At 53.3% G+C, this 14,343-nt stretch overlaps 1 protein-coding gene across 1 annotated transcript; it reads left to right on the forward strand.

The window, feature by feature from the left end:
- Positions 1-1,368: 1,368 nt before the first annotated feature.
- LOC144677981 (ETS translocation variant 3-like) lies at positions 1,369-13,972 on the forward strand. The gene is made up of 4 exons (XM_078537925.1): positions 1,369-1,435; positions 2,051-2,285; positions 10,579-10,694; positions 12,841-13,972. Exons 1-4 carry the CDS (start codon positions 1,381-1,383, stop codon positions 13,773-13,775), a joined length of 1,341 nt encoding a protein of 446 aa, XP_078394051.1. The 5' UTR covers positions 1,369-1,380; the 3' UTR covers positions 13,776-13,972.
- The last annotated feature ends 371 nt before the right edge of the window (positions 13,973-14,343 follow it).

The following is a 14,343-nucleotide window of genomic DNA, read 5'->3' on the forward strand; positions in this document are numbered from 1 at the left end:
CTGAGGGAGTGCTGCACTGTCGGAGGGTCAGTGCTGAGGGAGTGCTGCACTATCGGAGGGTCAGTGCTGACGGAGCGCCGCACTGTCGGAGGGTCAGTACCGAGGGAGCGCTGCACTGTCGGAGGGTCAATACTGAGGGTGTGCCAGTACTGAGGGAGTGCCGCACTGTCGGAGGGTCAGTACTGAGGGAGTGCTGCACTGTCGGAGGGTCAGGGCTGAGGGAGCGCCGCACTGTCGGAGGGTCAGTACCGAGGGAGTGCTGCACTGTCGGAGGGTCAGTACTGAGGGAGTGCTGCACTGTCGGAGGGTCAGTACCGAGGGAGCGCTGCACTGTCGGAGGGTCAGTACTGAGGGAGTGCTGCACTGTCGGAGGGTCAGTACTGAGGGAGTGCTGCACAGTCGGAAAGTCCGGACTGAGGGTCGGTACTGAGGGCGAGCTGCACTGTTGCAGGGTCAGTGCCGAAGGAGTGCCGCACTGTCAGAAGGTGAGTGCTGTTTAAGTCATAAAGATAAAAGCTGATTGAAGCATTTTAGCGGGTAGTTGCTCAGTATGACTCTTTCTGCCTTACATTAGTGGCTTCCAAATGCTTTCCAGACGTTCCATTGCAAAATCAATGGCTGATTTTGACTTGTCGTTAGGTTCACCGCGGTCCCTTTAAGGGCATCGCTGTCCCTTTAAGGGGAAACCGTAGCTGCCAACAAGAACTTATTGTATGTGCGCAGGCGTCGAAACAACGCGCACGCGCGGGGTTTTTAAAGCCCCGCCCCAATAAGATGGCGTCAGGGCGTCGGCGCATGCGCGCAGCCCATCTGGCGGCTGCCGCTTGCCCCGCAGCTAGATGGCGGCCGCGGCTTGTGCGGGGCACCGCCATCTTGACGGCCGTTTCGGACGAATCACTAAAATGACCGGCGGCTGGGGCGAAGCAGCCGCTTCCGCCTCTCCGGCCACGAAAAGAAGAGGAAATTAGTCAATTAGTCGAGGTCCTTCGGCTGGCCACGGCCGCCGAATTTGGAGCTGGTCTCTGTGGTCATCACTCTGCGTCGCGTCGGCCTGCCGTCCACCCTTGAATGGCGTCACTTCCGGCGCGACGGCATCCGCTCTCAGTCAGCGACTGGGGCTGAGCAGGGGGGGAAGAGACACCAAAGGCTTTGGGGGTCGGGACAAGATGGTCCCTCTGGAGGAATGTGGGGGCTCCAGTTAAAGGGGCAAGTCGACCCCCTTGCACCTTAAAGGCACCAGCCCCCCCCACAACTTATTTTTTTTTAGCCAGTCAAAAAAAAGTGTACTTTTTTTTTAAAGACTTAAATAGTTTATTTTTATTTTTGGGGTGGGTGAGGGTTCTGCCCCCACTTTCTAGCACACCCCCCCCCTCAACAGCCATGAAAACTGCCGGGGTCAAGACGGAGGGAGAGGAAGAGGACGACGACGGAGTGGGTGAGGCGTCTCGGAGTTGGGGGTCTATAGCCGAGGGGCCCGCAGCGGTGGGGGCCGAAGGGGGTGGGGTCATGCCGGATTGGTGAAGGTAACATTGGGAGAGGAGCTGAAGTCACGGGGCTGGTAAACCTGGGTTGGGTGGAGGGGCAGGTATTGGTCGGGGTGGTGGGTGTTGAGTAGGTGGGGGGGGGTGCTGATCCGTAGGGATTGTGTGCAGGGAAGAGTAGGGGGAGGAAGCGGTGCATGGAGTGTGGGCTAACAGCGGGAGGAGGAAACGTGCTTCGGGAAAACCGGGCGAGGACTGGGCAAGCAGGCTGGAGAGGGGCTGAATGGCCTCCTCCTGTTCCAGTGTACGAGGTTCGAAAGGGTGCAGTGCGGCCTCTTCTTCACTGTGACGGGCTCGAGAGGGGATTGAATGGGCCTCCTCCTGTTCCTGTGCGCTAGGCTCAAGAGGGGCTGAATAGCCTCCTGACCCTGTGCACCAGGCTCGAGAGGGCGCTTCATGTGTCACGGGGATTCTAAGTCACTGTGTTTCGGTCCCAATTCTCAGCGTGTGTAGAAATCCTAACCCCGTGTCTCTGTTCTGTGTTTTTTTTTTTGGGGCCTACTTTCCAGGCTTGGCCTACCCGGACTGGGCCTACAAGCCTGAATCCAGCCCTGGGAGTCGCCAAGTCCAGCTCTGGCACTTCATCCTGGACCTGCTGCGGAAGGAGGAATATCGGGAAGTCATCGCCTGGCAGGGAGATTATGGCGAGTTTGTCATCAAGGATCCCGAGGAGGTGGCCCGGCTCTGGGGAATGAGGAAGTGTAAACCTCAGATGAACTATGACAAGCTCAGCCGGGCCCTCAGGTGAGGAGCTGGCTTTGGTTGACATCTACCACAAACAAACATCAAACACTCCCAGGACAGGTACAGCACGGGGTTAGATACAGAGTAAAGCTCCCTCTACACAGTCCCCATCAAACACTCCCAGGACAGGTACAGCACAGGGTTAGATACAGAGTAAAGCTCCCTCTACACTGTCCCCATCAAACACTCCCAGGACAGGTACAGCACGGGGTTAGATACAGAGTAAATCTCCCTCTACACTGTCCCCAACAAACACTCCCAGGACAGGGACAGCACGGGGTTAGATACAGAGTAAATGACCCTCTACACTGTCCCCATCAAACACTCCCAGGACAGGTACAGCACGGGGTTAGACACAGAGTAAAGCTCCCTCTGCACTGTCCCCATCAAACACTCCCAGGACAGGTACAGCACGGGGTTAGATACAGAGTAAATCTCCCTCTACACTGTCCCCATCAAACACTCCCAGGACAGGGACAGCACAGGGTTAGATACAGAGTTTTTAAAATTCATTCACGGGGATGTGGGGCTTCGCCGGCCGGGTCAGCATTTCTTGCCCATCCCTAATTGCCCCTTGAGAAGGTGGGGGTGAGCTGCCTTCTTGAACCGCTGCTGTCCCTGTGGTGTAGGTACACCCACAGTGCTGTTAGGGAGGGAGTTCCAGGATTTGGATCCAGCGACAGTGAAGGAACGGCCGATATATTTCCAAGTCAGGATGGTGAGTGACTTGGAGGGGAACTTCCAGGTGGTGGTGTTCCCATCTATCTGCTGTCCTTGTCCTTCTAGATGGTAGTGGTCGTGGGTTTTTGGAAGGTGCTGTCGAAGGAGCCTTGGTGAATTCCTGCAGTGCATCTTGTAAATGGTACACACGCTGCTGCTACTGTGTGTCGGTGGTGGAGGGAGTGAATGTTTGTGGATGGGGTGCCGATCAAGCGAGGCTGCTTTGTCCTGGACGGTGTCGAGCTTCTTGAGTGTTGTGGGAGCTGCACTCATCCAGGCAAGTGGGGAGTATTCCATCACACTCCTGACTTGTGCCTTGTAGATGGTGGACAGACTTTGGGGAGTCAGGAGGTGAGTTACTCATCGCATGATTCCCAGCCTCTGACCTGCTCTTGTAGCCACAGTATTTATATGACTGGTCCAGCTCATTTTCTGGTCAATGGTAACCCCCAGGATGTTGATAGTGGGGATTCAGTGATGGTAATGCCATTGAACATCAAGGGGCGATGGTTGGATTCTCTCATGTTGGAGATGGTCATTGCCTGACACTTGTGTGGTGTGAATGTTACTTGCCACTTGTCGGCCCAAGCCTGGATATTATCCAGGTCTTGCTGCATTTGGACATGGGCTGCTTCAGTATCTGAGGAGTCGCGAATGGTGCTGAACATTGTGCAATCATCAGCGAACATCCCCACTTCTGACCTTATGATGGAAGGAAGGTCATTGATGAAGCAGCTGAAGATGGTTGGGCCGAGGACACTAACCCTGAGGAACTCCTGCAGTGATGTCCTGGAGCTGAGATGACTGACCTCCAACAACCACAACCATCTTCCTTTGTGCTAGGTATGACTCCAACCAGCGGAGAGTTTTCCCCCTGATTCCCATTGACTCCAGTTTCGCTTGGGCTCCTTGATGCCACACTCGGTCAAATGCTGCCTTGATGTCAAGGGCAGTCACTCTCATCTCACCTCGGGAGTTCAGCTCTTTTGTCCATGTTTGAACCAAGGCTGTAATGAGGTCAGGAGCTGAATGTCCCTGGCGGAACCCAAACTGGGCATCAGTGATCAGGTTATTGCTAAGCAAGTGCCCCTTGATAGCACTGTTGATGACCCCTTCCATTACTTTACTGATGATGGAGAGTAGACTGATGGGACGGTAATTGGCCGGGTTGGATTTGTCCTGCTTTTTGTGTACAGGACATACCTGGGCAATTTTCCACATAGCCGGGTAGATGCCAGTGTTGTAGCTGTACTGGAACAGCTTGGCTAGGGGCGCGGCAAGTTCTGGAGCGCAGGTCTTCAGTACTATTGCTGGAATATTGTCAGGGCCCATAGCCTTTACAGTATCCAGTACCTTCAGCTGTTTCTTGATATCACGTGGGGTGAATCGAATTGGTTGAAGACTGGCATCTGTGATGCTGGGGACCTCTGGAGGAGGCCGAGATGGATCATCCACTCGGCACTTCTGGCTGAAGATTGTTGCGAATGCTTCAGCCTTATCTTTTGCACTGCTGGGCTCCTCCATCATTGAGGATGAGGATATTTGTGGAGCCTCCTCCTCCAGTGAGTTGTTTAATTGTCCACCACCATTCACGACTGGATGTGGCAGGACTGCAGAGCTTAGATCTGATCCTTTGCTTGTGGGATCACTTAGCTCTGTCTATCACTTGCTGCTTATGCTGTTTGGCACGCAAGTAGTCCTGAGTTATACCTCATTTTTAGGTGTGCCTGGTGCTGCTCTTGGCATGTCCATCCTGCACTCTTCACTGAACCAGGGTTGACCCCCTGGCTTGATGGTAATGGTAGAGTTGGGATATGCTGGGCCATGAGGTTACAGATTGTGTTCGGGTACAATTCTGCTGCTGCTGATGGCCCACAGCGCCTCGTGGTTGCCCAGTCTTGAGTTGCTAGATCTGTTTGAAACCTATCCCATTTGGCACGGTGACAGTGCTACACAACACGATGGAGGGTATCCTCAATGTGAAGGTGGGACTTTGTCTCCACAATGACAGTGCGGTGGTCACTCCTACCGATACTGTCATGGGCAGATACATCTGCGACAGGCAGGTTGGTGAGGATGAGGTCAGGTATGTTTTTCCTCTCTTGTTGGTTCCCTCACCACCTGCCGCAGACCCAGTCTAGCAGCTATGTCCTTTAGGACTCAGCCAGCTCGGTCAGTAGTGGTGCTACCGAGCCACTCTTGGTGATGGACATTGAAGTCCCCCACCCAGAGTACATTCTGCACCCTTACCACCCTCAGTGTTTCCTCCAAGTGGTGTTCAACATGGAGGAGGCACTGATCCATCAGCTGAGGGAGGGTGGGACGTGGTCATCAGCAGGAGGTTTCCTTGCCCATGTTTGACCTGATGCCATGAGACTTCATGGGGTCTGGAGTCGATGGTGAGGACTCCCATGGCAACTCCCTCCTGACTGTATCCCACTGTGTCACCACCTCTGCTGGGTCTGTCCTGCCGATGGGACAGGACATACCCAGGGATGGTGATGGTGGTGTCTGGGACACTATCTGTAAGGTATGATTCCGTGAGTATGACTATGTCAGGCTGTTGCTAGACCAGTCTGTGAGACAGCTCTCCCAATTTCAGCACTCGCCCCCAGATGTTACTCAGGAGGACTTTGCAGGGTTGTCAGGGCTGAGTTTGATGCTGTTGTCGTTTCCGTTGTCTGGGTCGATGCCGGGTGGTCCACCCGGTTCCATTCCTATTTGTGACTTTCTAGCGGTTTGTTACAACTGAGTGGCCTTGCTAGACCATTTCAGAGAGCATTTACTGTGGGTCTGGAGTCACATGTAGGCCAGAAGAGTAAATCTCCCTCTACACTGTCCCCATCAAACACTCCCAGGACAGGTACAGCACGGGGTTAGATACAGAGTAAAGCTCCCTCTACACTGTCCCCATCAAACACTCCCAGGACAGGTACAGCACGGGGTTAGATACAGAGTAAATCTCCCTCTACACTGTCCCCATCAAACACTCCCAGGACAGGTACAGCACAGGGTTAGATACAGAGTAAAGCTCCCTCTACACTGTCCCCATCAAACACTCCCAGGACAGGTACAGCACGGGGTTAGATACAGAGTAAAGCTCCCTCTACACTGTCCCCATCAAACACTCCCAGGGCAGGTACAGCACAGGGTTAGTTACAGAATAAAGGCTCATTCTACACTGTTTGCATCCATGAGAGGCTTATGGCAGATACCAAGGGTTCAAAACAGCGGATCAGGCATAAGGACTGTGATATAATTAAGTAAATTAGCATAGAAAGGGAGGAGGTTCTAAGTGGTCTGGCAGGCTTAAAAGTAGATAAATCTCCAGACCTGGATGAAATGTATCCCAGGCTGTTGAGTGAGGCAAGGGAGGAGATAGCAGGGGCGCTGGCAATAATTTTCAATACCTCTCTGGCCACAGGAGAGGTGCCAGAGGACTGGAGGACGGCCAATGTGGTACCGTTATTCAAGAAGGGAGGAAGGGATAAACCAGGGAACTACAGGCCAGTCAGTCTAACCTCAGTGGTGGGGAAACTATTGGAAGCAATTCTGAGGGACAGAGTTAATCTACACTTGGAGAGACAGGGATTAGTCAAGGACAGTCAGCATGGTTTTGTTAAGGGGAGGTCATGTCTGGCCAATTTGATTGAATTTTTTGAAGAGGTGACCAGGTGTGTAGATGAGGGCAATGCATTTGACAGTCTACTTGGACTTCAGCAAGGCTTTTGATAAGGTGCCACATGGGAGACTGATAACGAAGGTAAGAGCCCATGGGATCCAAGGCAATTTGGCAAATTGGATCCAGAATTGGCTGAGTGACAGGAAGCAGAGGGTGATGGTCGAGGGGTGTTTTTGTGACTGGATGCCTGTGTCCAGTGGGGTTCCACAGGGATCGGTGTTGGGTCCCTTGCTGTTTGTGGTATATATAAACGATTTAGACTTGAATGTAAGAGGGTTGATCAGTAAGTTCGCTGATGACATGAAAATTGGTGGTGTGGTAAATAGTGAGGAGGATAGCCTTAGATTACAGGAGGATATAGACGGGCTGGTCAGTGGCAAATGGAATTTAATCCGGATAAGTGTGAGGTGATGCACTTGGGCAGAACAAACAAGACACGGGAATACATGATGGATGGTAGGACCCTGGGAAGTACCGAGGATCAGGGGGACCTTGGTGTGTATGTCCAACGGTCCCTTAAGGTAGCGGGAGAGGTAGATAAATTGGTTAAGAAAGCATATCGGATACTTGCCTTTATTAGCTGAGACATAGAATATAAGCGCTGGGAGGTTATGCTGGAACTGTATAAAACGCTGGTTAGGCCACAGCTAGAGTATTGTGTGCAGTTCTGGAATCCGCATTATAGGAAGGATGTGGTTGCACTAGAGAGAGTGCAGAAGAGATTTACCAGGATGTTGCCTGGGCTGGAGAGTTTTAGATATGAGGAGAGATTGGATAGACTGGGGTTATTTTCCCTGGAGCAGAGGAGATTGAGGGGGGAGCATGAGGGGCATAGATAGGGTAGACAGGAAGGAACTTTTCCCCTTGGTGGAGGGATCAGTAACCAGGGGGCATAGGTTTAAGGTAAAGGGCAGGAGGTTTAGAGGGGATGTGAGGGAGGATTTTTTCACCCAGAGGGTGATGGGAATCTGGAACTCACTGCCTGAGAGGGTGGTAGAGGCAGAAACCCTCATAACATTTAAGAAGTATTTGGATGTGCACTTGCGATGCCTTGGCCTACAAGGCTATGGGCCTAGTGCTGGAAAATGGGATTAGAATAGTTAGGTCCTTGTCCAACCAGCGCAGACTCGATGGGCAGAAGTGCTGTAGACCTCTGTGACTCTGTCAAACACTCCCAGAACAGATACGGCACGGGGTTAGGTACATAGTAAATCTTCCTCTACACTGTCCCCATCAAACACTCCCAGGGCAGGTACAGCACGGGGTTAGATACAGAGTAAAGCTCCCTCTATACTGTCCCCATCAAACACTCCCAGGACAGGTACAGCACGGGGTTAGATACAGAGTAAATCTTCCTCTACACTGTCCCCATCAAACACTCCCAGGACAGGTACAGCACGGGGTTAGATACAGAGTAAATTTTCCTCTACACTGTCCCCATCAAACACTCCCAGGACAGGTACAGCACGGGGTTAGATACAGAGTAAATCTTCCTCTACACTGTCCCCATCAAACACTCCCAGGGCAGGTACAGCATGGGGTTAGATACAGAGTAAAGCTCCCTCTACACTGTCCCCATCAAACACTCCCAGGACAGGTACAGAATGGGGTTAGGTACACAGTGAACCTCTGCTGTGCTATCAACCATCTCTTTTAAAAGGAAATGTCTATTCGGACCCCACAACCAAGTCAGCTGATCCTTGAATAACGTCTATTAAATCTCATCCAACCGTGCACTGTCACCCGCGGAGACAATTGTAGTTTTTTTTTTTGAAACTCAGCCAAGCATTCATAAGGGCATAACAATAGCCCTTGGCAACTGTTTAATAAAATCTGTATTAAAGCTGCATGAACAGATGATAATCTTTCTAACCTACACCATATGGCCATGTCAAACAAAGCAGCCCCACAGAGATTTCTTATCTCTCACAGAGAGCTTAAATCTGCCTTTTCAAGGTTTTAACTAGCAGGGGACTTTACGAATAACCCGGGATGATGACCCTTACTCTTGACTGGCCATTTACTTCTGCTCCGTCAATTTGTGCCTCGCACACTGTGGGTGAAGGCACTTGGAACATCGAACATTGAGCCTGTTTGAATTCCACCCCTCCCCCTTCCCAAGTGCAGGGAGAAATTGGTTCTGTTGGAATCGGGGGCGAGACTTCTGCATCTGGGTCTCGCGCCCCCCCCCCATTAGTAAACATACTTGGAAAATTTCTCCCTCTCTCTCTCTCTCTCGTACCCCCGATGCCTCTCTCACTGTGTGTGTGTCTCTACCTCCCTCTCTCCCTGTGTGTTTCTCTTTCTCTCTCTCCCTGTCTGTTTCTCTTTCTCTCCCTCCCTGTCTGTTTCTCTTTCTCTCTCTCCCTGTCTGTTTCTCTTTCTCTCCCTCCCTGTCTGTTTCTCTTTCTCTCTCTCCCTGTCTGTTTCTCTTTCTCTCCCTCCCTGTCTGTTTCTCTTTCTCTCCCTCCCTGTCTGTTTCTCTTTCTCTCCCTCCCTGTCTGTTTCTCTTTCTCTCCCTCCCTGTCTGTTTCTCTTTCTCTCCCTCCCTGTCTGTTTCTCTTTCTCTCTCTCCCTGTCTGTTTCTCTTTCTCTCCTTGCGTGTGAATCTCTCTCTCCCTCTCGCTCTCTATCTCGCTCTCTCTCCATCCTTCCCCCTTCCCCTCGCTCTCTCTCTCCTTGCCCCTTGGTCTCGCTCTCTCTCTCCTTGCCCCTTGGCCTCGCTCTCTCTCTCCTTGCCCCTCCGTCTCGCTGTCTCTCTCCTTGCCCCTTGGTCTCGCTCTCTCTCTCCTTGCCCCTTGGTCTCGCTCTCTCTCTCCTTGCCCCTTGGTCTCGCTCTCTCTCTCTCCTTGCCCCTTGGTCTCGCTCTCTCTCTCTCCTTGCCCCTTGGTCTCGCTCTCTCTCTCCTTGCCCCTTGGTCTCGCTCTCTCTCTCCTTGCCCCTTGGTCTCGCTCTCTCTCTCCTTGCCCCTTGGTCTCGCTCTCTCTCTCTCCTTGCCCCTTGGTCTCGCTCTCTCTCTCTCCTTGCCCCTTGGTCTCGCTCTCTCTCTCCTTGCCCCTTGGTCTCGCTCTCTCTCTCCTTGCCCCTTGGTCTCGCTCTCTCTCTCCTTGCCCCTTGGTCTCGCTCTCTCTCTCCTTGCCCCTTGGTCTCGCTCTCTCTCTCCTTGCCCCTTGGTCTCGCTCTCTCTCTCCTTGCCCCTTGGTCTCGCTCTCTCTCTCCTTGCCCCTTGGTCTCGCTCTCTCTCTCCTTGCCCCTTGGTCTCGCTCTCTCTCTCCTTGCCCCTTGGTCTCGCTCTCTCTCTCCTTGCCCCTTCCCCTCGCTCTCTCTCTCCTTGCCCCTTGGTCTCGCTCTCTCTCTCCTTGCCCCTTGGTCTCGCTCTCTCTCTCCTTGCCCCTTGGTCTCGCTCTCTCTCTCCTTGCCCCTTGGTCTCGCTCTCTCTCTCTCCTTGCCCCTTGGTCTCGCTCTCTCTCTCCTTGCCCCTTGGTCTCGCTCTCTCTCTCCTTGCCCCTTGGTCTCGCTCTCTCTCTCTCTCTGTGGAATTCACTACCTCAGAGTGCAGTGGATGCCGGGACGCTGAATAAATTTAAGGGGGAGATAGACAGATTTTTAATCAGTAACGGGGTTGAAAGGTTATGGGGGAGAGGGCGGGAAATTGGAGTTGAGGCCGAAATGAGATCAGCCACGATCGTAATGAATAGCGGGGCTGAATTACCCACTCCTGCTCCTAGTTCTTATGTTCTCCTCTCCGCCTCTCTCTCTCTCTCTCCCCCTGGTCTCTCCCTCCCTCCCTCTCTCTCTGCCCTGTCTGTCCCTCTCTCTCACCCCATCTCTCTCCCTCCCTCTCACTGCCTATTGTCCCTGTGTGAAGAAGTTTCTTTCCCTGCTCCCCAGGTATTACTACAACAAACGCATTCTACACAAAACCAAAGGGAAGAGGTTTACTTACAAGTTCAACTTCAGCAAGATGGTGATGGTCAATTATCCCTTCATTGATGTCCGAGGATCTGGTGAGTATAAACACAGATTCCCAGGAGTGAGTTACAGACTGGAATCTAATCGAGGGATTCGGGGTGGTTTATATATAGAATAACAGATATCCGGGAGTGAGTTACAGACTGGAATCTAATCGAGGGCTTCGGGGGGTTTATATATAGAATAACAGATACCCGGGAGTGAGTTACAGACTGGAATCTAATCGAGGGGTTCGGGGTGGTTTATATATAGAATAACAGATACCCGGGAGTGAGTTACAGACTGGAATCTAATCGAGGGGTTCGGGGTGGTTTATATATAGAATAACAGATACCCGGGAGTGAGTTACAGACTGGAATCTAATCGAGGGGTTCGGGGTGGTTTATATATAGAATAACAGATACCCGGGAGTGAGTTACAGACTGGAATCTAATCGAGGGGTTCGGGGTGGTTTATATATAGAATAACAGATACCCGGGAGTGAGTTACAGACTGGAATCTAATCGAGGGGTTCGGGGTGGTTTATATATAGAATAATACATACCCGGGAGTGAGTTACAGACTGGAATCTAATCGAGGGGATCGGGGTGGGTTTATATATAGAATAACAGATACCCGGGAGTGAGTTACAGACTGGAATCTAATCGAGGGGTTCGGGATGGTTTATATATAGAATAACAGATACAGGGAGTGAGTTACAGACTGGAATCTAATCGAGGGGTTCGGGGTGGTTTATATATAGAATAACAGATACCCGGGAGTGAGTTACAGACTGGAATCTAATCGAGGGGTTCGGTGGGGTTTATATATAGAATAACAGATACCCGGGAGTGAGTTACAGACTGGAATCTAATCGAGGGGTTCGGGGCGGTTTATATATAGAATAACAGATACCCGGGAGTGAGTTACAGACTGGAATCTAATCGAGGGGATCGGGGTGGGTTTTTTATAGAATAACAGATACCCGAGAGTGAGTTACAGACTGGAATCTAATCGAGGGGTTCGGGGGGTTTATATTTAGAATAACAGATACCCGGGAGTGAGTTACAGACTGGAATCTAATCGAGGGGTTCGGGGTGGATTATATATAGAATAACAGATACCCGGGAGTGAGTTACAGACTGGAATCTAATCGAGGGGTTCGGGGTGGTTTATATATAGAATAACGGATACCCGGGTGTGAGTTACAGACTGGAATCTAATCGAGGGGTTCGGGGGGTTTATATATTGAATAACAGATACCCGGGAGTGAGTTACAGACTGGAATCTAATCGAGGGGTTTGGGATGGTTTATATATAGAATAACAGATACCCGGGAGTGAGTTACAGACTGGAATCTAATCGAGGGGTTCGGGGTGGTTTATATATAGAATAACAGATACCCGGGAGTGAGTTACAGGCTGGAATCTAATCGAGGGGTTTGGGGTGGTTTATATAGAATAACAGATACCCGGGAGTGAGATACAGACTGGAATCTAATCAAGGGGTTTGGGGAGGTTTATATAGAATAACAGATACCCGGGAGTGAGTTACAGACTGGAATCTAATCGAGGGGGTAGGGGTGGTTTATATATAGAATAACAGATACCCGGGAGTGAGTTACAGACTGGAATCTAATCGAGGGGTTCGGGGTGGTTTATATATAGAATAACAGATACCCGGGAGTGAGTTACAGACTGGAATCTAATCGAGGGGTTCAGGGTGTTTATATATGTGTGGCCCTCAGTGAGGACAAGGATGGCGTGAATGGGAGTGAATTTGGGCTCTGGGGGAGAGGGAGAGTGAGAAGGCCGGAGGAGAGGGTCGAGATAGGGCACTGAGAGAGGGAGAAGGGAGGGGACCGGGAGCAGCTCCTGGGGCCAGTATTGGGAGTTTAATACTGTTCACCTTCAGAATCTTTTGCAGAGACAGTGGGTGGGTGTGAGGGGTTGAAGGAGAGAGGGACAATATTGGGGAGAAGGGAAGTGGCCTTGGGATAGCCAAGGAGGCGTCCTCTTCGTTTTGGAGGGAATGTTTGAAGGTTAATCCCGCTAATTTTTGGAGTCGAACTCTAACGACCTTTCTGTTTTCCCTCATTTCCTCTCTCGCCCTTTGCTCCCTTCCATCACCCTTTCTGTTCCCCCTCTTCCTCCTCCCCGTTCCCTCCTCTCTCTCTCTCTCTCTCTCTCTCTCTCTCTCCAGGTGCCGTTCCTCAGAGTGCCCCACCGATTCCCACCGGCTCCTCCCTCTTCCACTTCCCGGCCCCCGACGCCCTCTCGCCTCGCTGCTGCGGCCCTTACGACGCTGCGGCGGCCGCTCGCCGGGGCCGGGGCTCGGTTTCGGACGGGAGTGAGGGGACGCCCGCCCTCTCCGAGCTGGAGGACTGCAGCGCGGAGGCACGGTGGGGTTTGGAGGGGGTCGGCGGGGCCTTCAGCTCCTACGGCAGGCCCGCCCGCCTCTACCAGGAACCCCGGAGCCCCTTCTCCCCCCTCCTCCCCCCCTCCCTGGCCTTGTCCCCCGGCTTCCCCCTGACCCCCTACACCTGCACCCCCTCCCCCAGCTTGAGCCCCGGGCTGGGGGGCAGGGCCGGCACACGCTTCACCTTCAACCCCGAGGAGATGAGCCTCTACCTCCAGGCCCACGCCCGGTCCGTCTACAACTACCACCTGAGCCCCCGCGCCTTCCCCCGCTACCCGGGGCTGCCGGTGACGGCCTTTCCCGCGATGCCCCGCCCAGCCAGCGAGCTGGCGCCCAGCATCCAGCTCCAGGCCCCGCCCCCGGGCCGCAAGCCCAGAGCTGAGGCCCAGGGGGCGCCGTTCACCCGGCCGGCGCCGCCTCCCGCGGCCGAACAGCCGGCCGGAGCCGAGGGGGTCGGCGGCGGTGGGGGCGGTGGGGTTGCTGTCCCTCCCCGGGAAGTGCGGAGAGCCGAGGAGAAGCACTGCATGCCTCTAAAGCTGCGGTTCAAGAGGCAGTGGGTGGAAGACAGCTGCAAGCAGAAGGCCCGGGGCCTGGGGCTGGGGCTTGACCTCCCCCCCTCGAAGGTGCCCCCTTCCCCCTCGGCGGACGAGCTGGCCCCCGAGGCTGAAGGCGGACAGCAGAGAGCGCAGCCAGGCCAGAAGGAAGAGCTGACAGACTGAAGGAGATGGGCCATTTGCCGATATGATGCCTTGATGTACGCGAATAGCTAGATATATAAAATAGACAAATCAATGTCCCGCTCTCTGAGAAGGTCGGGGTTTTAATCATTATCCTGTACAGACACGCTCCGTCCTTCCCACCCCCTCCTCCCACTCTCCCCCTCCCCCCCCCCACCCCCGCACCCCCTCCCTCGCCCCACCCCCCCTACCCCACACCCCCTCCCTCTCTCCCCAAACACCCACACCCCCTCCCTGTCTCATGCAGCCTGCACCCCCCCACGCCGTCTCTTAGCCCCCATGTCGGGAAGATTACTTCGTGTCCGATAGGGAACAGGCTGCCCGGTGTGTGTAAATGGGGAGAGGTGGGTGAGAGGGTTAATCCCCCTCCGATAGGGAACAGGCTGCCCGGTGTGTGTGTAAATGGGGGGAGAGGTGGGTGAGAGGGTTAATCCCCCCCCTCTCCGATAGGGAACAGGCTGCCCGGTGTGTGTGTAAATGGGGGGAGAGGTGGGTGAGAGGGTTAATCCCCCCTCCGATAGGGAACAGGCTGCCCGGTGTGTGTAAATGG

The sequence above is a fragment of the Cetorhinus maximus genome, unplaced genomic scaffold (genome assembly GCF_964194155.1).
Source record: "Cetorhinus maximus unplaced genomic scaffold, sCetMax3.hap1.1 HAP1_SCAFFOLD_3371, whole genome shotgun sequence".
Classification (NCBI taxonomy): Eukaryota; Metazoa; Chordata; class Chondrichthyes; order Lamniformes; family Cetorhinidae; genus Cetorhinus; species Cetorhinus maximus.

What these genes read in the sequence shown, in the direction of transcription:
- LOC144677981 (XM_078537925.1), top strand. Translation starts at nt 1,381, where the DNA reads ATGAAAACTGCCGGGGTCAAGACGGAGGGAGAGGAAGAGGACGACGAC. An exon ending in AGAGGACGACGACGGAGTGG is followed by an intron (nt 1,436 to 2,050) that starts GTGAGGCGTCTC and finishes CCTACTTTCCAG; the next exon opens with GCTTGGCCTACCCGGACTGG. An exon ending in AAGCTCAGCCGGGCCCTCAG is followed by an intron (nt 2,286 to 10,578) that starts GTGAGGAGCTGG and finishes CCTGCTCCCCAG; the next exon opens with GTATTACTACAACAAACGCA.